Here is a 25573-nt window from a genome sequence, read left to right on the forward strand (position 1 = left end):
CCACCGAATCCAGTCGTTGCGCGCACGCTCCGAAGTACAGTCGATGCGGTCCTATTACTTTTCGGACGAGGACACTTTTTGTCGCACAAACCGTGTAGGCGAGGGGACGACGAGGAAAGATAAAGGGACCGTGCAGCTTGTGCCCGGATGGCTCGATTTGTGTTCTTCTTTGTAACAAAATTTATGAGTTGCCAAAATGCTTAAAACATAGCCTTGTCAATAGGTGCTCCATTGTTTCCCCGTTGCCTTGCTCTTGTCATTTTCTGCAGTCTTCTCAATCTGATTCCCCCCCCATTCTGTAGGCGTCTGCCGCCATCATACTGTGTTCAATGAGTTTTCTAATCATGTGCCAGTAGGAAATTTGTATATTTCCACTGAAATAATGATTGCCCACTATGCCTTTGTGCCCAGGCACCGGTGGTTCTTAGAGCTCTCGTTATGCACAGCTTTCCGGTAGGTGGATTTCCGTAAGCCTGTCCACCATACTACTTCACGGTGGAGTTTTACAATCACCAGGTCATGAGAGAGAGAGAGAAAGGCCCAGGCTTACATACTAGCTACTTTTTAACCACTTACTTTGCAATTACTTACTTTGGGACCAGTTATTTTGAAACTGGATACTTTCCGACCAGCTACTATGGACCTAGTTATTTTTGGACTAGTTACTTTGCAACTAGATATCCGTGAAACTAGTTTTTTTTTTATTAATTACTTTGCAACCAGATACTTTTACGATTAACTGTTTTTTTGCATAATTGTCAAGATTTCTTGGTTCCATTTCAGCCTATAGCTATGCCGTAGCTGAGAGCTGGTAAATTTATATGCGTCTGGAGGCCAGAACTTTGAACACTAAGATTTTTGTTTTGTTCAACTTATGAGGCTAGTTACTTTTAGATTAGTTGCTTTCGGACCAGTTGCTTGGGACTAGTTACTTTTGGAACTGGTTGCCTTTGGACTTAGTTACTTTTCAACTGCTTTAAAAATAGTAGCTTTGTAACCAACTACTTTTGTAACTAGTTAGGATCAAAAATTAATAAAAAAATTTTGTATACCATTACCATGGAGGGATTTGTTGACGCCGTTTAAGATCGCTAATAAAAATTGTAAAACAATGTATTTCATGAAACATTTTGTAATATGATGCAATTTTCAATTACCTATGATTAAAAACATTTATTAATTGAGAACTAGCAGGCTTAATTTAACTTTATTAAATATTGAAAGTTCAAAAGTCAATTGTTTTAATAAACTATTAAATCATAAAAAAAGATTTAAATACCATTATCCCACCGTACCACATTCACTATCGATTTTTAATGTTTCGGTTAATCGATAACAACCATGAAAATGTAAATGCTTAAACGCGACTTTCCCATCGTTTGTTTCTAAAAGGTGTTTAGCTGCTGTGCAAAAATCATTTTTGTGTTTGAAAAAGTATTGAAGTATTGTTAATTAATAACCAGATGGGTGATCAGGTATTTCTATTTCATTTTGTTAAATAGGAGAGACTTTTAATTATAAAAATTCACAGCCTCCACAAATGTCTATGCCGCCAGGTGCCGTACCGATGCAAAGCGGTCCACCTCCATTGCTTGGCATGCGGCCACCACCAGGTTTGTTACCTGGACCACCGGCACCGCCAATATTTCCACCCGGTCTTAATATGCCGCATCAACAACTGCCGCCCCCACAACAAATGCCCCCACCACCACAGCAAATACCGCCACCAACTCAACAGCAATTGCAGCCACCACCACAGCAGTTGGCACCGCCGCCGCAGCATTCTCTACAACCGCCATTACAAATGAATCCTCAGCAAATACCCATGCAACAAATGAATCCTCAACAGATGCCACCACCACCGCATCAACAAATACCGCCACCACAACCATGGAATCAGGGGCCACCACCATCTCGTATGGAGGTACCTAAAAATGAACCGGTCGGTCGGCCCATGCCACTCATGTCTATGCAGCTTGAGAAACCTAAAAGTGGTAACGGTAGTAACACAACGGGCAGTTCCACAACATCGGATAATGTAGGTGAAGCTGGCGAAAGTAGTGAAAATGTCGATGATGACGAAAAAAATAAAAAGCCTACCGAAGTGGTTCTCCCGAAAGCGCTGGAAGATGTTTTGGCATTAAAAGATCAGCGCGCGGCTGAATTTCATGTGAATGCGGAAGATTTTACTTCGAATGAAGCGAACAGTGGTGGCGTTGGAAATGCTGGCGTCATAGGTAATGACTATGGCGATGCTGGTGATGACTCAGATGATGAAGGTGAGGCTCAAATGAATGGTGGCATAACTGGGAAAGGTGGTAAACAAAGCCGTGCCGAAAAAAATAAAAAGAAAAAACGTAGAAAGAAGCAAAATCGCAAACTTAGGCAGCAACGTGACAACGAGCGCATAAATGACGTTGACAATGATCAATCTGCCGAAGCTGAAAATAAAACCGATGAGGCAGAAGCAGATGACGACGCACAGGCGGCACGGAATGAGAAGAACTCGGATGATGAAATTGAAGACAAAGATAAAAATAAATCGAGCAGGAATAAGAAGGACAGAAAGGGTAAGGATAGGGATAAGGATAAAGAGAAACAAAAACAAAAAGAAAGCGCTGTTGAAAAGAAAGATAAATCGGAGATTACCGGTGATGATGATGTGACCATAGAATATATACCGGAGCGCATAACTATAGCCGATTTAGCGCCAATGTATAGGCAATTTTATCGCGTTTTCGAAATATTTAAATTGGAGAACAAACCGAAGGTCACAGAGAAGGACAAAACAACTACGGAGAATGAAGGTGCAGCTATTCCCAAAAAGCCAATAGACAAGATGCAAGATGATGATGATGACGAAGATAATGAGGTATTTTCTTCATATTTGTGTAAAGCCAATACGTTTTATATTATTATTTATGCTTTTTGTGATTGTTACAGGATACCAAAGAGGACAAGGAGAAATTATCTAAACGCAAACTGAAGAAACTCACGCGCTTGAGCGTTGCTGAATTAAAACAATTGGTCTCACGACCCGACGTTGTGGAAATGCACGACGTCACTGCGCGTGATCCCAAATTACTTGTACAACTAAAGGCTTATCGCAACACTGTGCAAGTGCCTCGTCACTGGTGTTTCAAGCGAAAATATTTGCAGGGTAAACGTGGCATTGAGAAGCCACCCTTTGATTTGCCAGCCTTCATCAAAAAGACTGGCATTATGGAAATGCGTGAATCGCTACAGGAAAAGGACGATGCCAAGTCATTAAAATCGAAAATGCGCGAACGTGTACGTCCTAAAATGGGCAAAATCGATATAGATTATCAGAAGTTGCACGATGCCTTCTTCAAGTGGCAGACCAAGCCGCGTATGACCATACATGGTGATCTATACTATGAGGGCAAAGAGTATGAGACGCGTTTGAAAGAGAAGAAACCAGGCGACTTGTCCGAAGAGTTGCGCATAGCACTCGGTATGCCGGTTGGCCCTAACTCACATAAAATTCCACCACCATGGCTTATTGCCCAACAACGTTACGGGCCGCCACCATCATATCCTAGTTTGAAAATACCCGGCTTGAATGCACCCATACCCGAAGGCACCTCGTTCGGCTACCATGCAGGTGGTTGGGGTAAACCGCCTGTAGATGAAAATGGCAAACCATTGTACGGTGATGTATTTGGCACGAATATAATGGATTTGGATGTAAGCCTTAAGAAAACGTATACATATATTTTCGCTTTGAATTCATCTTTACTTGCTTCAATTTCAGAGTGGCATTGATGAGGGCGATATTGAGCGCAATCAATGGGGTGAACTTGAGTCCGAGTCTGAGGAGTCATCTGAAGAAGAGGAGGAGGATGGTGAAGATCTGGCTAATCAACCAGACGATAGCGGTCTCGTAACACCAGCTGAAGGTTTGGTAACACCGTCGGGTCTAACAAGTGTACCAGCCGGCATGGAGACGCCAGAAACGATTGAGTTGCGTAAGAAGAAAATCGAAGCCGAAATAGAAGAGTAAGTAGTATGATTTTTTTTCCTTAAACTTATTTAATCATATTTTTCTGTGGCAGCAATGACACTCCTGTTCTCTATCAAGTACTGCCCGAAAAGCGTACCGATCGTGTTGGTGCTTCTATGATGGGCTCCACTCACGTCTACGATATAAGTGGTGTTAACAAACCGGCCGCACGTGCCGCTGTCACGGTCGATCGTGAGGGCACCGTCGAATTGGCTTTGGATCCCTCCGAATTGGATTTGGATAATGAGGCAATGGCACAACGTTATGAGCAACAAATGCGCGAACAACAAAGTCATCTGCAGAAGGAGGATCTCTCCGATATGTTGGCTGAGCATGTGGCACGTCAGAAATCAAAGCGTAAACGGCAACAAGCCGACACAACAAGCAAAACAACAAAGAAGTATAAAGAGTTTAAATTTTGAATATTTCCCAGCAATAATTTGTATAAGCCAAGTAATATGAGCATTGTGTTCGACGGCATTTGTATTTGGCGCATAAAGCATACAATAAACATCAACTTACATCTCGTATCTAATATTAAGGCCTTCGTTGAATTAATATCCTCACTGAATTTGTACTACGTCTGAAACTCTTTAAAGCGACTTTGTTTCAATTTTTTATTATAATTCATAACAAACTTCATCAAAATTTCACATTTCTCACTTTATAACCAATTTTGTATTAAAATATTTAATTTAAATCTTTAATTCATTTAAAAACTCCGTAACCTCTAACATTTCTTCCTTATGCAAATTCTGCTCTTTTGCCGCATTATTTAAGCGCCGAGCAGCAGCGCCCAAATCTTTCTTCCATTCCGCTATACTTTTGTACTTTTCATTATTTGAACAATAAATAATCTCATTTATATCCTCGTCCAGCTTATAACAACAAACCGATTTGAAAGCACTGCGTAGTTGTAGTAAGGCTTCGTCCCGCAACGCTTCATCACGACAAACCAAATTCAATATGAATAAGCCTTTATCGCCAATAATTGACTTAATGTTATTTAGCACTGTCGGTTCAAGAAAACTTTTTGGCGGACAACTCATGCCAAGCGAAAGATCTTTGCTGTCTACATCAAACAGCACGGCGTTGAATTTGATCTCTATGAAAAGTATATTATTTAAAAAAAAAAATTGATGCATATTTTATCAAAGTTAGCTTTACCTTCATTTTTGCAAGTTTCTAAAAAGGACAAGCCGTCATCGATTACTACATGAAATCGATTATCTTGCTTTAATTCAAAATACTGTTCTGCCACTTCCAGCATGATGGGATCTATTTCAACTGCTGTCAACCGCACACTACTGTAATAATTAATCATTTTACAAAATATTAATAGCGATTATTAAAACCCCTAACTTACGGCACAGCTGCATGTAGAAAACTGCAGAGACCACCACCGCCTAGGCCCACCACTACCACATCTTTGACCTCATTGGCAGCATTTTTTGAACCAATGGCCAATTGTACACCAGCAGACATATATAAATGATGTTGACATGCCAAATAACCGAAATCAATTTTCTTACGCTCCTTTTTACCCTTCAGTTTTACTGCAAACATAAATAATTATTAGTTAATAAATTAAATAGTACAACTACTGCGCCTACTTGTCTTGACCAAAGCTTCTGATTGTACTACAAATTGATTACTGAGGAAGATCAGACGCCGAAATATTTTTCCATCGTTACCCTCCACCTCCTCAATGCGAAAATCGCCGGATATTTGGGAAAAACCACTTACTAGAGTTTCACGTTTACCAACATCAGCGCCTAGAGATAGGAAAGGAATCTGTAAAGCAGAGCATTTAGTTAACTATAAGTATATTTTATTATTCATATTGATTACCAACCTGCTCCGTTAGACCAATAGGCGCTAGGCTCTTGATGCTCTCTGCAAGTTCACACTTAACTGTGTCCAATGACACATATTCCTGATCGCGATGAAGTGTCACAACTGCTAGGCGCTGAAATTTCGCGGAACTGTGTAATTTTCTACGGCCCTGAGTTGTGGCAAAGAGCCATTCAATCTCTCTGGAAAACAAAGAAATAGAAGGTGTAAAATGGTAAAGCAAGTAAGTTTTTGTATTACTAGTTGACTTTACCTGCCCTGAGGTACAATGAATGCGGCAAATTTACCTAAACCCCTTGCCGGTGGTTGATCCAGGACATGGACTGTGTAACGCCGAGTAGATTCGCCAGGTTGACACAAATCCATTACAACCTCTTCATGTCCTATAAGACATTGCATATATATGTATATTATTTGTTTCGTTTTTTTTTTTTGTTTTTAAATCAACATTCTATATAAGTTAACTAACCTGCAATATTTGTGCGAGCTAAACCATTGCATATCAACGCCGCTCTTTGTACAGCCGTCACAGCATTTTTCAACTCCTGAACATTTGGTAAACGTTGCATTTTGTCCTTACCCAAGCTAAATTCCAATATCTAAAATAATATAAGTAAATAAATTACGTAATTATAACAAAGCAATTGTTTACCGGTATTGGTAATGCCTTGAATTTGGTTGCAATAACAATAAAGACAGGCATTGGCATAACATCAGGATTATCTGCATTCTTTTCCTGATTGGCACGATCTGCATCGGCACAGTGTACCACACGTAACATAAAACCATTACGTGGGAAATAATCTAAAATATATTTCAATATATGTTCTTGTAGTAGGGTTATACACAAGTAACGCCCACCATTGCTAGAGTATTGAAAGTAAAAAGTATATAATGTCCAGAAAACAAGTATGATATGTAGTATATACTTACCGCATAGTACGTTTGATTTCATTGAAGTAGCGTTCCACGGTTGCGTGTACCTCCGGTGTGTCGTCAACAAAAAGCGCATCCAATGTGCCTTTATCTAAAGCAACGGAAAAATATTCGTCCTCAAAAGTCATTTGCGTCGCATCCATTTGCAGAAATTTCATACTCTCACGTTTATGAGCATTTACTTCTAACATTTTTCTAATTGCCACCGTTGAAATATCAATGTTTGTTATATTTCTAAAAGAAATCACACAAACAATTTATGTTGACTCGTACCATATGTAAGCGGAAGTCACACTTACCTAAAACCTGAGTCGTACATATCCATGCTAAGCTGTGAATTACCACAACCCAGCATTAGAATTTGATCTGTATTCTTTACATATTTGTGTATTTGCTCGCATAATTCCAAATATTCGCCATACCTATACGCGTGGAAGAAATATGAAAACCCGTTAATTATACTTGCAAACCGGTGCGCGGTTAATTCACGTAAACAAACCATTCAAAGGCCTTCTCACCGCGTTTTGTGAAGAAGGAATTCCAGTATTCTGGTTGCGCGAATTCCTCGTGTGATTTTGGTAACAAATTCATGACTAACTTTTTAAAAACTGTTTTTTGTTTACCTCACGTGCTAATATAAAATGTTCAAAGAATAAAGTTTACAACCGAACATGCACAGAAAAGCTGGGCCAGCTGTTAATGGAGATGTGTCATAATCGATTAATTCCCAATAAGGTACAGAGTGATGCTTCTAATAAGCACTAACATTTAAATACTTACGTAGTTGTATAGATTTTAAATACAATCAAAGTACGAACAGAAAGGGCAGAAACATTTGAAGATATACATATAAAAAATTATATGCATAAATTTGTTTTCAAGATCAGTATTAAAAATATTAAAATATACAATAAAATATATATTCTTATAAAAGCACCCCCTATGTTAATCGAAATTTTTTATAAAAAAAATTCACATACGACAACAAATATTTGACGTTTAGTGGCAGCAGATAGGAAAAATACTGATTGGCTAAATAATTAAAATTGTAATTAATTAAACTATTGCAATAACGATGGTACATAATAGGACACAAAATAATACGTCTGGTTCTTTTAAGTGCAAAGTTTAAACGAAAATATCCATCTAATTGCAGTACTACATAAAAACAAAAGTACTATTTGCTAGTGAAAGTATTGAAGGGGTGTAGGTGCATGTGTGTGTTTTCTGGAAGTGGCACTTTGTTCAAGTGAAAAGTGCCAAAACATTCCTTTCGTGGGCTTTCCACTTTATTTAAATATTTTGGGCGTATACGACATTCTTCTATTACCATATTGACTCCCACATTATCGTCCTTAGTACTACAAATGATTTTCGTTGGTCAGAGATCTGCAGTAAAAAACGGATAAATGCGTGCAAATGTGAGTCAGATGTTGACGCATGGAGCTAGTGAACCGATTATGTCGCGTCCGGATTACGAGCAAAATGCGCTACATCACGGTTGTTTGTTGGTGCTATTGCGTGGCGTGGGTCCATCCAAGCCACGGTCGCTGCAAAAGGCGTTTGATAAGGTTCGCCGCGTCAGCAATGTGAAAATAAATGGCAAGTTACTGCAGTAGACAAATGTAATGTTAATATAATTAACGAATTATTTGCAGACTCGACAGGTATTACACGTGATATTTGGGTACGCTACATACATGACCATCCGGTAGAAAATAATGATTGGGGTGATTTTCAAACACACCGTCGTCTTCTAGGTTTAATTACTATTGGCAAATTTGAAAATCAAACAGAATTAAATGAGCTTTGTAGGCAACATGAATCGCTCAAAGTTCGCTACAGTGGCACACTGTACGACTCACGTGCAATATTTTTCGGTCCATCATCAGCACACGTTGCGGAAAACATTAATTCTGCCGGTGGCGATCAACATTTCACGGATGCAAGCAACCTTACCATTCATGATAGTGTTAATTTAAATTCTAACAGTGTAACGAATCATTGTCCTAGACTTGAAGAGGAATATACTACTCCCTCCAATTTTAAGGCGCAAGCCTTTTTCTATCGAGAACAAGATTCTTGTAGTGATTTAGAATCACACATAGCTGAGTTCATACATGCGCTATTCTGGGTGCTGGAATCAAAGCGTTTGGATAGATCGCGTGAAAAAGTAGAAAAAGTTAGTTTACTATTAGCACCATTTGAGAAACGCGATTTTGTCGGTCTGGATATGGATTCACGCAGTAATCGCAAACGCACTGTTGGCCGTGTCACTAAGAATTTGGCGGACCTGTCGTTACAAGCTGGTCTAGTAGTAGACGCGCTAGGTTTATACCATAGCGCCTGCGAAACTTTGCGTGCCATAGGAGATTTATTATGGTTGAGCGCTTCGGAAGAAGGCTTGTGTTCAGCTTCAGCAATACTTTTATATCCACATTTACGTGAAAGCGAAACTTTACATCGAAACACTTCCTTGCAGGATGGTAAGTGTTTATTTGTATGAACTATCGTCAACATATCAATATTTCATAAAATTTATTTTAGGTCCATCACCTTTGCGCAGCACACCCGAAAAATGGCGAGCTAGCGATGCAACAGTTAAAGTGCATGCGCCCGAACATCAACATAATTCGCACCCAGACGCTCAAGGCATGGCCTCTACGGTGCAAATGACCTCGGCATCGTCGTCTTGTTCTTCAGTATCTTCCCTTTTAACAAATTCCTCAACTTCCGGTACACCATCATCGTCATCTTCTACATCGACTATCTCAGCGGCGCAGCATGGTGCTCGTTCAAGTGAATTGCCAAGCAACATACTAAAACCAGATGAACTTCACGGTTATTACAGGCGTGCAATTATAAATTATAGTAAATATGGTCCTGCCGCTATAATCGAGACTGAGGCGGCGCTAAAGGCAGCGCGTATTATGATTGAGCAAAATCGGCCATTAGATGTGGCAATGTTCCTGCAAAATATTTTCTTTATAAATGTGACCATGAGCGAACCGGAGCGTGTAAAACGTTTAGAAGTGGTTAGCGATTTGTATCACCAAATCGGCTATCGACGTAAAGCGGCCTTCTTTCAGCACCTAGCAGCACTCAAATATGTACAACAAGGCAATCCGAATCCCGATTGGTCGCAGACTTATCGGTTAATGTTGGAAAGCTTTTCCGGCTATTTACTTTCGCTCGATCCAATGGAGGTGATCGATAATGCCGCAGGTTGGCCAGCTTTACAAATAGATTTGTTGCAAGGTGTTATCGCAGCGGCGCGACGCTTAGGTCAATCTGCGTTAGCTACACGTCACATGACTTTTTTACTGCAAACACAGTGGGCGCATATGACACCAACGGAGCAGAGCGAATTGTCCGTGCAATTACAGAATTTAAGTGCGCAATGTGAAGGTTCACCTGTGCCTCTGGTGCTGGAAAACGGCACTGTCATACCACCAGCCAATCTAACGGATTTACCCTATTGCATGGACTTGGTTGTGCGCGATTTGCCGGCACATCTGCGGCCGCAGCGTATAAAAATCGTCAAAGCAGATAGTGGACCTTTCCTATTCACACCCATACATCTCAATTCGATGGATAGACGTGAAAAGAAGAAGGAAAAGAATAAAATATGTGAGTTTTAAATAACAACCTATTTCTAATTTGATATATATTTCTGGTAACACATTTGTTTTCAGCTTTTCTTTGGGTGCAAAACAATCTAAGTGAGGTAACACTGCGGTTGCGCAATCCATTGCCAATCGAGTTGACTGTTAGCGATATGCGTCTGTTAACTAACGGCATAGTTTTTGAATCGCTACCACAAACAGTAATTTTACAGCCGCATGTACCAACCACTGTAACACTACATGGCACACCTATCGAAGTGGGCCAATTGGAGATTCAGGGGTATAGCACGCATGCGCTGGGCGTCAAGTCCAATTGTCGCTTGAAAAACATGCGTGGACGCAAATTTCCGCCCAATTATCTGGTGGATGTGATACCGGCATTGCCCCGAATATCCGTAAAGACCTCGTTGCCACAAACGGCGACATTCAGCCAATTAGCAAGTTCCGACATTGTTATAACATCCGCAAGTTTAACATTGTACAACGGCGAGTCATCAACGTGCATTGTTACCATTACAAATGACAGTCCGCTACCCGTGGAACATTTGGAGATAAGTATCAGTTCGAATGTGGAACAAGAAGTGCAGAAAAAAATTTTCATTATCGATGAAAAAGAATTGCAAGTGAGTATACACATGAAGAAATGCACAGAATTGTATCAAAAGCATTGATTTGAAACAAATATTTTCTCAACAGTCAAAACTTCCCATACAACCCAATAGCTCAATCGATTTTACGGTGCATATATATGGCGAAGCGGACTTCGTCTGCCCCATAGTAAGTCAACGCGCCGCCTCAGTGCATTCTAATAGCACAGTGACAGCTGCTTTGCAAGCAGATTATGCGGGCGCCACAATGGGTGCTGGACCGTATTCATTGCAATACTCAACACTATCATCATCGGGTCACGCGAGCTTGCCTTCACGTGTTAGTTCGCCCAATCAACAGCAAACGTCATATAATCGTCGCAATGATCCAAATAATCTGAGTTTTCGCTCCTCAACGTCGGGCGGCGCACCATCACTGGCAGCGCTGAGTTTGCCACCTGCAGGTACGCAAGGCAGCACTCATGGTTATGGACAACACGTGGAAGCACAGTTTCGTGTGAAATATTCCGGTGGCGAGGCCATGCAACAGGGCTATTGTCGTCAATGTGCAATATCATTTAACATTGAATTGTTGCCGAGCGCACAAATAACCAGCTGGGATGTGCTACCGGCAGAAATGTAAATATATATCTATTTCCCGTAATATATCCCGTTTACATTTAAAACACCCCATTTTTAGTCCATCGCAATTCTATTTGGTGCTTGATGTGTCCAATTTGACAGCTCAAGAAATGTCGCTCAATTACACCAACAACAAGAGTATACTGATTGAAGCCAAAGAGAGTTGCCGTGTGCCAATACCAGTCGACCGTTGCTCGTTAGAGCAAGTAGTGGCCGCACGTGAAGCTGAATACGCTGAGAACATGGAGAAAGGTACCTACGTGTATTTATAAAACATGCTCAATGAAATGTAAATAACCAAATAAGCTTCATCTACAATTTGCAGACCTTTGCTATCGCACCCAACTGCTTTCTTTTAGCGACAGTATTAGTAAATTATGCTCGGAACATATAGCAGAGCGTGTGAAAATCAGTTGGTTGCTCGCCGGCACCGACATACAGGGCATAGCATCATTACACGGCATCGTGCTGACATCAGCCATGATCGATTTGACAACCGTGTCACCGCTGGAATGGAGTAAGACTGAAGACGTTTCTAACTCCATAGAAGCTGTAATTAAATATATATAATTTTTTGTATATTTTTAAAGCGGTGTCATTCCAAAATACACCCGTCCAACCGCAATCGGAAATTGTCTGCGCCGCCGGGCAGAGCGCCATATTGAATGTAAGCGTAAGCAATCAATCGGCGCAACCGCTACGTAACCTTGTGCTCACCATCAAATTTTACCAGGATTACTTAAATGGCATGGAAAATTACAATTTAGATACACGCGTTGCCATATCCGGACCGAGCAGGTAAGTGGAAGTTTTAATATAAGTTTTTTTGAAAGTATGCATGTCATGGCTACACTTTTTTTGTTAACAGAGTCTCAATACCGCTACTACAAAAACACGCACAAATTCAACACGAGTGTACCGCAATATTTTTCACACCTGGTCGCTTCAAGGCAAGCATCCAATGCTGCTCCAAGCCACAAGAGACCTCAACTCAATCAGCTCGTGGCCAATTGTTAGAACACAAAATGCCCGCTGTACAAGTCAGCGACATTGTTGGCAGCGCAGCTAGTTATCACGAACAACAGGAGCACATCTGGAAATTTATACCGCCTATTGAAGTTACCGTTATCGAGCAATAATGCAATATATGCATAGTTAAAATAGTATTTATAGGTAAAAAGTCTACAACGGTTGTGCCCAACAACTGGATGTTGCTGCGTTGTTTGTTGGCTTTGCGCGCTGTCCAGACAGTCATTAAGCTTTCGCATTTCCACGCAGAACTACGATGAAATATGTCATCATTTGGATGCGCTGCTCCAAAAGCGCATCTTTAAAATCCGCTTATTGTTTATATATCTATACATATGTACATATAGATTTTTTTCTTATTTGAGTTGAAAACGTTTAGAAAATTAAAATAAGCGAGCTATGCGATTATCAATATGCCTGGAAGCGTGTAGAAATAATTGTCTTCATAAAAAACACACAAACTGCTACTGCTCTTCATTTCTTTTGTTATTAGAATTGTATTTTTGTTAACGTTAATTTAGTTATTCGTTACTACTCTTAATATTGAAATTTCGGTTTTAAGCTGTAAAATTTAATTGAAAAATGTTTGTGAAGCGCGTCAATTACTTGTCCAGCAGTAGTTTAGCTCGTACAAAGAGAACAATAACCAACATTAATTGTTAAAACAAGGCTTGTTTTGTATATATTAAAAATATATAAATCTGTATATCATTAATATATTATTATTCTGGCTGAACTCTATAAATTAAACAAATTTCTTAAATTTGCTGCGAATAAACGTTTTGTTATTATTTTTTCTTTGTTTACAATCTTGTGATTAGCTGGCAACTGCGGCGTTACCAGACGTCACGTTAATGCCATAACTTTGGCAGAAGAGTTTAAACAAATTATTAAATAAAATTTTGTTATCACAACCATATTCATACATATATGTACGTATGTATGTGTTTTCATACATGCAGGGAAAAGTTTTACCATGGTGGTCTGCCAAGAGTTAGAAAAATAAAATTCTGACGGATGTAAGTCAAATTTTGACATATTTCGTGGTGAATTTGAGTGTCAAGAGCTGGGTAAAATTTTGACAATTTATGAATCTGAATACAAGTAAGTGAAAATAATTTGAAATAAAAAAAACTAATAAAATTATATGTAACATTTAAGTCAAAGATTATAATATTAGTTAGTAAAAATTGATGTATTAATATTAACTTCAGAACGAGAAAGGCTACTGTTTCTGAAGGTTTAATAAAAATCCAAGACTAAGCTGGACTTGAATTTCAATTTTCAAAGTTTTATTTTCACTTTCCAATAAAATCTTTCACCCCATATCAACACGGAGGAAAAAGTGACCGTTTGGCACAGGAAATGAAACAAAGAATATATTAATACTTTATAATAAGTGGAGCCATAGGAATATTAAAATATTAATTCGACAAATGATTCTAAACAAAATGTATTTTTTAAATACTATTTGAGCAAAAAACAAATTTTGTTTAGTAGGGCCAATCAAATGCAGGGTGACTCTATATTCTGTTTGTTTTTGACACATTAATAAAAAAAGCTATAATAATTGGAAGTTTGTAAAAAATATTTATGATTAAAGTGTTATTAAATAAGAAGTTTTAACTTTCTATTGAAATTTGTAATATTTGAATCTAAATTAATTAAAATGCAATGTTTTTTTTAAATAAAATTTAAGCAAAAGAATTTTTAAAACATTCATTAAGTATTGTGTAAATCGTTGTTCAAACAGTTGATAACACTAATCTCCTTAAGTAACAACGGTTATTATCTACAAGTGTCTTACACCTATTTATTTACCCAGCAACTTAATCTTGTTTATCCAGCAAAACTACTGATAAGAAAGTAAATGGTGGACTGTCAAGTATTTAAGAATAGTACATATGTATGTATGTATGTCTTTATTAAATGATTATAATATTTTTGCCTTTTGCGTTTCAATATACAATTGCGAATAGCAACTTATCTCTAAATCAATTTGCTAACATATAGGAAATGAAATTTTTAGAGAACACAAAGTTATGACTTTTTCACAGAAAATCTCATTCATACATGAAGTATCCACTTTTGTGTGGATTTGGAAAACTCGGTTTAAATTATCTAACATCTACAGATACGCGACAATACTTAGTCCTCCTTCTTTTCGGCTGCCGATTTCGGCGTATTTTCGATAGCCGCCTTTTCTGCTTGTTGCTCTGACGCAGGTGCCGCAGCTTCAAGTCTCTTTTTCGACGCTTCTTCCTCCATTTCTCCGGAGAAACCAAATTCATTTACGCGCTTGTAATCAACGCGATATTGCCAGCGCTGATACAAGAATACGAAGAATATAATATCATCACGGAAACATCCCAACCTATACATAGTAGGCATTTTGATCACAAAAGCAAATATATCATCTATAAATGTGTTGAGGAATTTATATGTCATCATACGCCACGGCAAATGTGCTACGGACTTTAGTTTATAGTTGATGAACAACTGAGGCGTCATCATGATGAAGCCAAATGTTAGGAGGTAACCATACAGCATATTCAGCACAAATGAATACCATCCCTTGTGCTGGTTATACACTAAAGAGTAGATGAAATATCCAATTAGCAGTGGAAAACATGCCCAGCCTAGATATTTGAAGGCAAGATTGTCATATTCCTTTGTATTACTGTCCGCATATGAACCTTTATCTTGGAAACTAATTTTCGGGAGTATTCCCAAAATTTTCTGGTCAGTGTTGTAATCGATATCGACAACCTTGTGGATTTTCCAAATTTCAATGCCTAATCCAATAAAGCATGAAACTCGAATCATGAAATTGGTTTCATTATCCAGGACATAAAGTAGCACAATTAATGACTGAAATACTCCAAAGAAGACGGAGCGCACTGAAAGGCCTTCCAGCGACTTACGGTTATTCCAGAACTGTATATCGTTTTTAAAAGCCAACAACTCGAACACTGAATGCAAAATTGATATAGCAATTGTGAGTCCCAGCAAATATATATTTGTGTCAAGGAGTGTTTCTTTCAATGAATCTTGATCTTCATCCGACTCCTAAAAAAGTAATGTGTATATTATATATGTATGCATATATACAAATTTTTAAAACTTACCTCAGGAGCACCAGCTGTCATTAGTTCTCCGAGCATATTTCCACCCCATTTGTTCTTCATCTGTTGTGCCGCATATAATTGCCATTTGAACATACTCAAAGGTTGGAAAGTTATATGCAAATCTAAATCCGGGGTGGTTTCGTTTATTGGGAAATATTCACGTTGCAAATTCCAGTAATCATTGATAAATACAATTGGCAAATATGTTTTACCACCATCTACAAACTTGACGTACTCATCTAAAGGTGGTGGCACCGTACCCGCAGCCCAATTGGTTTGATCTACCACTAAGTTTATAGTTATATTTGGATGCCAATGTGAAACTATGGTATCTTTAAGGTTTGCTTGTTCCAACTCTTTAGCCAATCTTTCCTTCTCTCCTCCTAGAAGATTATAGTTGCGATTAAGGCGTATCCGTTTGTATTTATTAAGAATTCTGTGTTGGTAACCCATCATTCCTTTTTTCGCATAATTATCTGCGTCCGGGTCAGGACTCTCTCCAGCACGTGTAACAAACGTATGCAAATAAATGCTACCATTGTTCATCAACGATTTGGATGCTTTTACTTTTAAGCTATGCGTATAAATACCATCATGTTTCGGTCCCGATGACCAATCGCCATATACAAGATCTTCTTGTAACCATATTAAATTTGATTTTTGTTTGAAGTCTACATTATCTGAATGTTCCGACAGCCAAACATGCAAATCAAAGAGAGTACCGTTTTCGAAGTAATTCCATGCGTTAACACGCGGTGCAAGATTTTTAGCTTTTTGCTCACTTGCTTCATTAGTTGCTTGTTGAGGTCGGCGGAAAAATGAACTTATAAAATAAATTATAAGAGCACGTAATATCAATGATTTTGTCATTGCAAAGAAAGATTCCATTTTAGTGGGTTGCCGTTGTTGTTGTTGCTCTTGATTGTTAGGGCCAGCAACACCATCAGCTGCTGGTGCCAGCTAGGTAGGTTTCCAAAATTATAAATCATTAAATAATATATAATCTTTAATTAGTAGTGATTTCTTACCTCGCCATTTCCCTGCGCAGCTGGTTGCGGCTGTGCGTCAGTTGACATTTTATACAAATAAACTTTTAAGGCGAAACTACTAAGATATGTGTCAGTAACGGTGTTCTTTGATTGGAGAAGTTCTGAACAAATGCCTCCTCTGGATATTTGTGTACGATTTTCTTACCACATGACCTTTTAAGTTAATTTTTTTCAATCAATTCTCACGACTATGTAAAAATGATGTGGAAAAAATTTGACTTTTATAATGGGCAGTGTTACCAATTTAAAAAGGCAAAGAATCTTATTAGAGTTGCCATTTCTCTTGCATCAAAAATTACCGATGTACATCCATTTATTTGTATATACTTAACTGAATTCTTCATTCCTGTTACATATTTGCTCTGTTGAACGTTAAATGGTACAAATACAAACATGACAATAATCTCTAAAACTTTCTGCTAAATTATATACAAAGAATTACAAAGTTAACACAACAAATTCATATAATTGTTAAGATATATATCAATAGTAAATTGTGAACGAGACATATTTTCTTAACTTGGCAGCACTTATGATAAAGTGTCAGAAAATTTCCTGCCATATTAAAAAATTCCCTTTTGATTTCTTTTCTAGCATTTCTCTACACGTTTCTGGAGGTAAGCTCATTTCTGTTTGGAAAATTTGTGTTTTAATATTAGTTTTTATACAGAAATAATAAATTATATATTTTTCATACTTTTGAAAATCGCGTGAGGTGATTGTGTTTTGTTTTTAGCATTATTTTACGTATAAAGTGAAAAAGTTTGCACGATTCTAATCCTAACCTATAAACGCACACGTCACAACTCGTTTTGCTGTGATCTGAAATCAAACCACAATTCTTTGTTTGTGTTTTTACAGATAGACGGGCAAAATGCAGATTTTCGTCAAAACCTTAACTGGTAAGACCATCACCTTAGAGGTCGAGCCTTCTGACACCATCGAAAATGTCAAAGCTAAAATCCAAGACAAAGAGGGTATCCCCCCAGATCAACAGCGTTTGATCTTCGCCGGAAAACAATTGGAAGATGGGCGCACCTTGTCCGACTACAACATCCAAAAGGAGTCAACCCTCCATTTGGTTCTGCGTCTTCGTGGTGGTATCATTGAACCTTCCTTGCGTATCTTGGCACAAAAATACAATTGCGATAAGGTAATTTGCCGCAAGTGCTACGCTCGCCTGCACCCACGTGCAACAAACTGTCGCAAGAAGAAGTGCGGACACACCAACAACTTGCGCCCCAAGAAGAAGTTGAAGTAGACCACTGGAATATGGAAAGTTTCGACGTTTGCGGAGAGTGTTGGGGGAGAAATGCATACTAACAAACGCATTCTCCTTTTAGTTTTTCTATGTGTACATCAGCTATGTATGAATTGAAGTGAAAATTTTACTTTGAAATTTGCAAAATAAAACAAAAACCATAATTTTTTTGTTTTTATTCCGATAGTTGGAGAAAACATTTATACATATTTGTTTAAGAAAATCATTATAGTATTAGCTATGTGGAGAACACATCTCAGCTCTAGAAAAAAAATCAATTTTGTTCAATTGTGACAAGCTTTGACTAAGCCGCGTGTTGTAGGTCCGGTTGTTGTTTCCAACCAGTACTAATGTTTCCCCAAATAGTGGTCTGCTAAAATATTGACTCGTGCCAAACAAAACTAGTTCTGGGTGGCTATTCCCAGATAATGTTCAATGTTCACCTTGGCCTCTATTTCCTGATTTTGTTGTGCGCGAATTCATAACTCCGAAATGGGAGAACATAGACTCTTACTCAAAAAATGCAATAATAGAGGCCTGAGGTTCGGCAATACTCTGAAAAGATGAGGAGGCTATAGACGCAGGGTAAACCTTATTTTTAAATATTTCTATTTAATAATCTGGGTGACAAATATCCATTTTGTATAGTATATATGTATGTATGTATATAGCTTTTAACTCCAAAACAAAAAATTTATAGAGTTAGTTCTACCCATCTTCCAAGAAAAATAAAATTTTTAGTATTTGGAAATCGCTGTAATACTTCCTCGGTTTTTCTCAATGAGGATATTTCATATAAATACTTTTATCCCAAGATCTTTAATATTTCGCCACAAATGCGAATAGTAACGCTGAAAAGCGTATATTAACTTTGCCAGGAAGCTTGTAGTACCCAGAAAGGAACGTCCGAAAACGACGAGCTGAATCTATTTAACCATGTTCTAGTCTCTCAGTTATTGAGATATCGATCTGATATTGTACGCACGTCCTTTCTTCTCTAAGTAGCTTCTCATTTGTAGCAACCGATATCGGAGTTCTATAGCATATACATATGTACATAAGTACAAGTATGTAGTTGTCACAAAAACTGATCGTTCAGAATCCACTTGTACGCCAACATATACATTAATATGATTGTATGTATGAAATATCCGCAGGATGACTAATATATGGTACATATGTGCATGTGTATAAACAGGAGTAGCATCCAACTTCTACACAAAAAGCCCGAGCTATCTATGACTAATGCCCTGACACATCGCATCAAGCTTCTACAATAAGTAAACAATACCATAATAAGTAATTTGCTACTTCACAATTTAGTAATCAAGCAGTTACACAATCGCAGTGCAATGGCGTTAGTCCTATTTGATCCGCCATACTCAATGTTCGAATGACGGACAATGCTTTCCGGTCTGTCTTTCATGGCCGCCCATTGACGGAAGCTAAAATGTCGCTCCTATGATATCCGCCTTAAAAGAATTTGATGACTTAAGCCATATTAGAACCCAGGTGAATTTTTGCATATTTACTTTTATAATTATAATTATTGTTATTTAAATAAATATCAAATATTCTAGTTTTCGTGCTCATTTTACTAAACATCAGTTAACTGTCGTTCATGCCAAATGTTCTCAGTTGGCAATACCGACGGCAGCTGTCATTTTTAGTTTAACAGCGAGCAGCTGTCTCGCTTTCGCATGGAGGGAAAATTAAATGTTGTGAAATATTTGTGAAAATAAAACATTGGCCAAATGATAATTATAGGTACCTATATACATATACACATATAAACATATACAAATATACCGTATATATTTTTATTTGTAGTCAATATTAAAAATAGGCAAATTATTTATGACATTTAAACGAACAATTAATATCCGCAGTTTATGGGGAATTGGAAAATTCAAAAGGCATTTCCTTTAATTCGCTACATTTTTAACGAAATGCATGAAAAACGTTCATTGTATTATATAAAATGTAGTATAAGCCTTTGCACTGTTTTTAACCCCCCGAACCAGCAACGAAGAAGTGTCAAAATATAAGTATGTACATCTGTGAACAATATTCATTCGTTAAATACACATATATATGTATGTATGCATATTCGTCCTGTCAGAAGTCCTATTAGACAGAAAAAGATCAGATCATAGAAAGAGATTTTCTAATGGACAATTGCTCTACAAGCCAACAAGCCTATTCTTCGAACTGGGTCTGAACGAAATTGAAAACGATTATGGATTTACGCCTATAGGATATACTATATACATACATACATACATATGTATGTATTTACATATAAACCGAAGTGCATCGTCGAGCTCATACAAATGCATCGATATGCGACCAATGATCCAACAAATCGAACCAAATTTTCACAATAGTTTCCAGTACATGTTGTATCTCTTTCCCGCATTTGCCTAAAAGCAAATCTATGGCGGCCACAATCATGTGAAATTAGGTATTTCACAACATCAAATTTCGGCAATGGTGAAATTTTCTTGTATAAATCCAAATACATGCCAGCAATGGATCCAGTACTACTAAAACGGTTCATAGTTCATTTTTGGAGAAAAGTATTAAAGAAGTAAGAAGTTTTAAGATTTTCAAGTTAAAAAAATAATTTCAATAGAATATAAAAATACTGTGAAACATAAATTTCAGTTCCAAAATATTATTTAGTGTCTTAAATGAAATAAAAAAATAAATATTTTCAATAATTAATTATAAAAAATCACATTTTTCATCATAGAAAAAGTTTCACCATGAGGATGACACGGATTGAGCCCAATCTTGTTGCTTTGGCCGAGAAATATAATGTGAATAAAATGATCTGCCGCAAATGTTACGCCCGTCTGCCGCCGCGGGCCACCAATTGTCGGAAGAAGGACTGTCATTCCAGCGATTTGCGTCCCAAAAAGATATTGAAGGATTACAAATAAATGTGTACAAATACTGCGACCAAACTACCTCTACATATTTATGGAATGATACATGTATAAAATGTGATTATAAATTATACTGCCGTCGATACCTCTGGAGGCAGTCTCCAATAATATTTGTAATCAAACAATCATATTATTATGTATTATTAAACATTTAATATACTGCGTACTTGTTGTATAAGTATTTTTTTTTTACTTTTTTAATAAAATCATTTACAATAAATTTTTTTATATTTTATATGAAAAGAAGTGTCAGTAGGAAGTCCCTAAAGTCACGGGATTTGTAAAAATTTGTAAGATGTTATTAGTTTTGGTATATAGGATCACAGTAGGGATTGGCAGCTCTGGTAAAATTTTTCTTTGAAAGTGGGCGTGGCTCTGCTCCTTGATAGGTTTCATGAACATATCTTACAAATCACAAAGGGAATATCAAGCAAACGTCCTGAAAACATCTTCTTTTAGTACTTTATAATATGAATGGTATGAAAATATATGAAATCGGATAAAAATCACGGGCATCACGCATACAAAGGTTATCTTGGAAATACTAAAAGTGTGTCAACTCGTTAAATAAAAACTGAAGAAGCCATTTCTAGCAAGGAAAGAGTTCAAGCCAATATAAATGTTCCATTGGGCGTGGTTTTCATGGTTTGTTCAAGTACAAGTAACTGTGATTTGTGTGTTTAGATCTATGTACATACATATATACTAGATAAGACAAGTACAAGATAAGTATGATTTACTGATATGATTCATTTGCATCACATATGATATACCAAAGACTTTACGAGCACGACTAGTCAGTTTGACTAGATTTAGATCTCTACGATTGCGATCCTAAGCTTCTAAATCTATGATTTTAAAGGAAAATCAACTATTTCAGTTTCGCGCACTTTTTACTAATCACCAACTAATAACTAACTGGCGTTTATGCGAGGAGTTCGTCTTTGGTAATACTGAGGGCTACTATCACTCTCTATTTAACACACAATAGCTGTCTCGCTTTTGCATGGAGGGAAAATTTGCATGTTGTGAAATAATGTAATTCCTAAAATAATTTGGTATATTTGTGAAAATAAAATTTTGTTCGGACCAAATACTTATACATATAATACTTATATGATGCGCCTTTGTAAATAGTATATACATACATACATATATAAGTATTTGGATAGGAATATAAATGAATAAAAAAGTCAAATTAATTTTTAATGTTAACGGAATGAACAATGGATATCAAAATGCATCTATTTATTAAATTTCATTCGTGTATCTCAAAAACTGACGAATACATTTTTTTGATCCCTTAAGGACTTCGCCTTAAAAATCGCGGGTTCGTAACTAGTTTTAGACCCATAGTCCCTTGGAAAAAGTTGTTCAGAATGATCCGTAGAGCAGTTCCCGCTTCCAATTTTTCCGATTTTATGGCTTCCTATAAATCGACCCGCTCGAATATAACCGCAGTATGTACCCAGCAGCGAAAAATAGCGATCTAGTTAAGAAATATACCATATACATACATATGTACATATGAAAATTATATACCTATAACCATATACTAGTCTGGAATCCAACTTGACTTTTAACCGTTCTCTGACAATTGTCTTTTCGTAGCATATCAACACGTAAAAAACACCCGCTGTTTGAATGGAAAAAGGCCAATTGGTCGACTAGTTCAGGTTCATACCAGTTAAAAAGTAATTTATAACTAATTGACACATTGGTTGGTTGTCATTTAAAGTTTCACAATAGTCTCCAATGCATTTTTCATCTCTCATCAGCATTTGCTTAAATGCAAAACTATGAAATTAGCTATTTCACAATCTGTGTTTTCAGTAATTGCGAAATAATATTGTATAAATCTGAAGGCATGCCAGCAATGCAACCAGTACTTCAAAACAGTTCATGCTTAATTAAAAATTAAAAAAGTTTTAAAATTTTCAAAAAAATAAACTAATATTCAGTGTGTTAAAATTAATATTTTCAATAATAAAACTTAAAAGTTAAATTTCTCCCTCTATAAAACTTTCACCATGAGGATCGGACGCATTGAACCTAATCTCGTTGTTTTGGCCGAGAAATATAATGTGAATAAAATGATTTGCCGCAAATGTTATGCCCGTCTGCCGCCGAGGGCCACCAATTGTCGGAAGAAGAACTGTCATTCCAGCGATGTGCGCCCTAAAAAGATATTGAAGGATTACAGACCATAGACCAATGCTTGCTTATAAATACTGTGGACAACCTACCATATGGAATTTGGAACGGTGCATGTTTATGTATACATATGTAGATATACATATGTGAGCGTGTGTAAGAGGAAAAAATTGTATTTCTACTGCGGTACTTCTAGTGACAGCCTCGGACATTCAGTACTTCCTTGAAATCAAATTTTAACATTTGTGTATTTTTTTTATAAATATATGCCGATTTTCTTAACGCACAAGCATATTGTAATGTTATATTAAAATTTTGGTGTATATCTATATTTTTTATAATTTTATTAAAAGCATATACAATAAATTTCTTTTGTTGTTTTGGTTACATTTTGGTAGAAAAAATATATACTATACATACAAAAAAGTTATAATCCCGTAAAATCTCGGTATCAAAAAAATAAGTAATAATTGTAGTATCACAGTTATAGAAAATACGAGGGCTGCTATATATATTTTTGGCCTAATAATGAAAATAGGCATATTTATCAACGAAAATGTTTTTTTTTTTCGTTGGATTTGGCTCGTCTTGGAAGACCCACACGGTCGATTGCTGTTTTGTTTCGGGCTCATACGCATAGATCCATGATTCGTCACCTGTGACGATCTTATAAACGTCTTTTGAAGCACTGCGACCGTATTTTTTCAGCATATCTTTACACTAATCCACACGAGCCTTTTTTTTTGAGCGGTTGTCAAATTGTGCGGGATCCAACGAGAACAAACCTTTTTTACGGCCAGGTGTTCATGCAATATCGAATGTATGCTGGTGGGAGAAATGCATAGGCATGCCTCTATCTGAAGGTATGTTACATGACGGTCTTGCATTATCAGTTCACGTACGGCATCGATGTTTTCTGGCACAACGGCTGTTTTTGGACGACCTTCACGGAATTCGTCTTTGAGCGAGCATCGGCCACGATTGAATTCGTTGTAACAATTTTTCACAGTGCTACAGGATGGTGCTTCATAGCCATATAATGATTTTAGTTCATCGATGCACTCTGGTCGTGATAATCCACGTCGAAAGTTGTGAAAAATGATCGCACGAAAATGTTCACGAGTTAATTCCATTTTTTGGCCGAGATGAATTTTTTAATTTCCTGTAAATAAAACAATTCACGATTAAATGACAAAACGTTCTGAGTGATGTTATGCTAAAAAATGTCAAACTTTCCAATGGAAATGTCAGATTGCACCTGGCAACACTTAGTGTTGCCTAGTCCAGAAATATACATATATAGCAGCCTATGTAGGTAGGTAAGCTTTGTTTTATGCTACTGAATATATTTTATGTTATCGGTTATCCACTAATACTGGAGTGAAGTTAGTGCTTTCGTAACGCCAGCGAATACCAAAGAAGCCATCTGCATCTTACTTTTCCATACTTCCCTTCTACAAGGCATTTTTTTTTAATATATAACTGAAAATGTTTGTTCCTTGTGATTAGTAATACGCATCGATCAGTTATGTTTGCCTCTGTTAGGCTAGAAATGACCAAAGGTCGCAGTGAAAATCCCAACTCCGTATTCTACAAACTTCTTACTTGGTCCATTATATTATATGTTCGGTGATACTGCGGAGGTGTTCGAAGCTCATAGCTCATAAGGTAAAATACACATAAGTGCATTAAGGGGTTACATGGGTTTCCTCGGGTAAAAACCAATATTTTTTCAACAATTTTTTTCTCACATAAAAAGTGAAATACTTTTTTATTGTTACAAACATAGACTATTAACAAAGAAATACTGAAATTTTTGGAAATAAAATATTTTAAACTCGGCCACTGCGATGCCATTTTCGGTGACTCCTTACAGGATCATCTAAAGAGAAAAAAATACTACGAGTTTCACTTGAATCCTTAACTTAAAACTTGGACGAAGGAAAAAACTGAAAGTGGGATTTTTAAGAGAAATTAAAAAAAAAAAGAAAATTCGGTAAAAATTTCGCAACATTTTCTTTTTTCAAATAGTTCTAGTCGAAAAAGAAAGCCTTCGTCCAAGTCTTTAAGAATTGTATCCCAAAAACCTGTGTAAAATTTCATGAAGATCGCTTATGTAATCTCGAGAAATCTTTCTAACCGGCTTCAAAACACCGTGTCGAGAAAAACGCGTTTAAGAATGGCGCACTTAACTTAGCTGGCCTCGAGCGCACAAGTTCTCAAGGCTGTGTCTCCGAAACTATTACTCGGATAAACATGAAAATTTAGGAAAATATTCTAGAGGTGCTATAGAATTTAATAAGACAATTAAAAAAATAGATTTTTTTAAACC

General features: G+C 37.0%; 5 protein-coding genes and 1 non-coding gene across 8 annotated transcripts; 4 read left to right on the top strand and 2 right to left on the bottom strand.

Moving 5' to 3' along the window:
• Positions 1 to 1317: 1317 nt before the first annotated feature.
• Positions 1318 to 4565, top strand: LOC105230767 (splicing factor 3B subunit 2). The gene is made up of 5 exons (XM_011211738.4): positions 1318 to 1475; positions 1532 to 2872; positions 2944 to 3708; positions 3776 to 4020; positions 4077 to 4565. The coding sequence occupies exons 1-5, from the start codon at positions 1464 to 1466 to the stop codon at positions 4444 to 4446; spliced, it is 2733 nt and encodes a 910-aa protein (XP_011210040.2). The 5' UTR covers positions 1318 to 1463; the 3' UTR covers positions 4447 to 4565.
• Positions 4566 to 4613: 48 nt separating this feature from the next.
• Positions 4614 to 7452, bottom strand: LOC105230766 (eEF1A lysine and N-terminal methyltransferase homolog). The gene is made up of 11 exons (XM_011211737.4): positions 7314 to 7452; positions 7114 to 7236; positions 6812 to 7048; positions 6531 to 6744; positions 6348 to 6477; positions 6132 to 6261; positions 5880 to 6060; positions 5638 to 5818; positions 5391 to 5580; positions 5192 to 5331; positions 4614 to 5129 (listed from the first exon to the last, which is right to left on the bottom strand). Exons 1-11 carry the CDS (start codon positions 7403 to 7405, stop codon positions 4720 to 4722), a joined length of 2028 nt encoding a protein of 675 aa, XP_011210039.2. The 5' UTR covers positions 7406 to 7452; the 3' UTR covers positions 4614 to 4719.
• Positions 7453 to 7634: 182 nt separating this feature from the next.
• LOC105230765 (protein brunelleschi) lies at positions 7635 to 13489 on the top strand. Its single transcript, XM_011211736.4, has 9 exons — positions 7635 to 8416; positions 8473 to 9300; positions 9362 to 10444; positions 10510 to 11063; positions 11137 to 11666; positions 11728 to 11921; positions 11995 to 12186; positions 12260 to 12467; positions 12538 to 13489. Exons 1-9 carry the CDS (start codon positions 8224 to 8226, stop codon positions 12806 to 12808), a joined length of 4053 nt encoding a protein of 1350 aa, XP_011210038.2. The 5' UTR covers positions 7635 to 8223; the 3' UTR covers positions 12809 to 13489.
• A 1095-nt stretch (positions 13490 to 14584) lies between these two features.
• Positions 14585 to 17112, bottom strand: LOC105230764 (cleft lip and palate transmembrane protein 1 homolog). The gene is made up of 3 exons (XM_011211735.4): positions 16855 to 17112; positions 15827 to 16786; positions 14585 to 15767 (listed from the first exon to the last, which is right to left on the bottom strand). The coding sequence occupies exons 1-3, from the start codon at positions 16900 to 16902 to the stop codon at positions 14847 to 14849; spliced, it is 1929 nt and encodes a 642-aa protein (XP_011210037.2). The 5' UTR covers positions 16903 to 17112; the 3' UTR covers positions 14585 to 14846.
• A 224-nt stretch (positions 17113 to 17336) lies between these two features.
• On the top strand, positions 17337 to 19731 carry LOC105230763 (ubiquitin-60S ribosomal protein L40). Of its 3 annotated transcripts, XR_007422974.1 has the most exons (3): positions 17466 to 17492; positions 17737 to 19648; positions 19717 to 19731. XR_007422974.1 is itself a non-coding variant. In XM_011211734.4 (2 exons), exon 2 carries the CDS (start codon positions 17750 to 17752, stop codon positions 18134 to 18136), a length of 387 nt encoding a protein of 128 aa, XP_011210036.1. In that variant the 5' UTR covers positions 17337 to 17492; positions 17737 to 17749; the 3' UTR covers positions 18137 to 18300. The 3 variants fall into 3 exon arrangements, 2 of the variants coding, with proteins under 2 accessions (XP_011210036.1, XP_049314195.1); XM_011211734.4 differs by lacking the exon at positions 19717 to 19731 and having other exon boundaries at positions 17337 to 17492; positions 17737 to 18300; XM_049458238.1 differs by lacking the exons at positions 17466 to 17492; positions 19717 to 19731 and adding an exon at positions 17569 to 17590 and having other exon boundaries at positions 17737 to 18300.
• A 242-nt stretch (positions 19732 to 19973) lies between these two features.
• On the top strand, positions 19974 to 21307 carry LOC115066478 (uncharacterized). Its single transcript, XR_007422976.1, has 2 exons — positions 19974 to 20726; positions 20892 to 21307. It is a non-coding gene; the product is annotated as an uncharacterized LOC115066478 (transcript).
• Positions 21308 to 25573: the final 4266 nt, after the last annotated feature.

This window comes from Bactrocera dorsalis, chromosome 1 (genome assembly GCF_023373825.1).
Source record: "Bactrocera dorsalis isolate Fly_Bdor chromosome 1, ASM2337382v1, whole genome shotgun sequence".
In the NCBI taxonomy this organism is placed as follows: domain Eukaryota; kingdom Metazoa; phylum Arthropoda; class Insecta; order Diptera; family Tephritidae; genus Bactrocera; species Bactrocera dorsalis.

Bases quoted from the DNA above. Each gene is read 5' to 3' on its own strand.
- LOC105230767 (XM_011211738.4), top strand. The intron at 2,873-2,943 runs GTATTTTCTTCA...TGATTGTTACAG, and splicing joins ATGATGACGAAGATAATGAG to GATACCAAAGAGGACAAGGA. The intron at 4,021-4,076 runs GTAAGTAGTATG...TTTCTGTGGCAG, and splicing joins ATCGAAGCCGAAATAGAAGA to CAATGACACTCCTGTTCTCT.
- LOC105230766 (XM_011211737.4), bottom strand. From the start codon at position 7,405: ATGAATTTGTTACCAAAATCACACGAGGAATTCGCGCAACCAGAATAC. The intron at 5,581-5,637 runs GTAGGCGCAGTA...TTATGTTTGCAG, and splicing joins AGAAGCTTTGGTCAAGACAA to TAAAACTGAAGGGTAAAAAG. The intron at 5,332-5,390 runs GTAAGTTAGGGG...TAATTATTACAG, and splicing joins TTTCTACATGCAGCTGTGCC to TAGTGTGCGGTTGACAGCAG.
- LOC105230765 (XM_011211736.4), top strand. From the start codon at position 8,224: ATGCGTGCAAATGTGAGTCAGATGTTGACGCATGGAGCTAGTGAACCG. The intron at 9,301-9,361 runs GTAAGTGTTTAT...AATTTATTTTAG, and splicing joins AAACACTTCCTTGCAGGATG to GTCCATCACCTTTGCGCAGC. The intron at 11,667-11,727 runs GTAAATATATAT...CCCCATTTTTAG, and splicing joins GATGTGCTACCGGCAGAAAT to TCCATCGCAATTCTATTTGG.
- LOC105230764 (XM_011211735.4), bottom strand. From the start codon at position 16,902: ATGTCAACTGACGCACAGCCGCAACCAGCTGCGCAGGGAAATGGCGAG. The intron at 16,787-16,854 runs GTAAGAAATCAC...AAACCTACCTAG, and splicing joins CTGCGCAGGGAAATGGCGAG to CTGGCACCAGCAGCTGATGG. The intron at 15,768-15,826 runs GTAAGTTTTAAA...TTACTTTTTTAG, and splicing joins TGACAGCTGGTGCTCCTGAG to GAGTCGGATGAAGATCAAGA.
- LOC105230763 (XM_011211734.4), top strand. From the start codon at position 17,750: ATGCAGATTTTCGTCAAAACCTTAACTGGTAAGACCATCACCTTAGAG.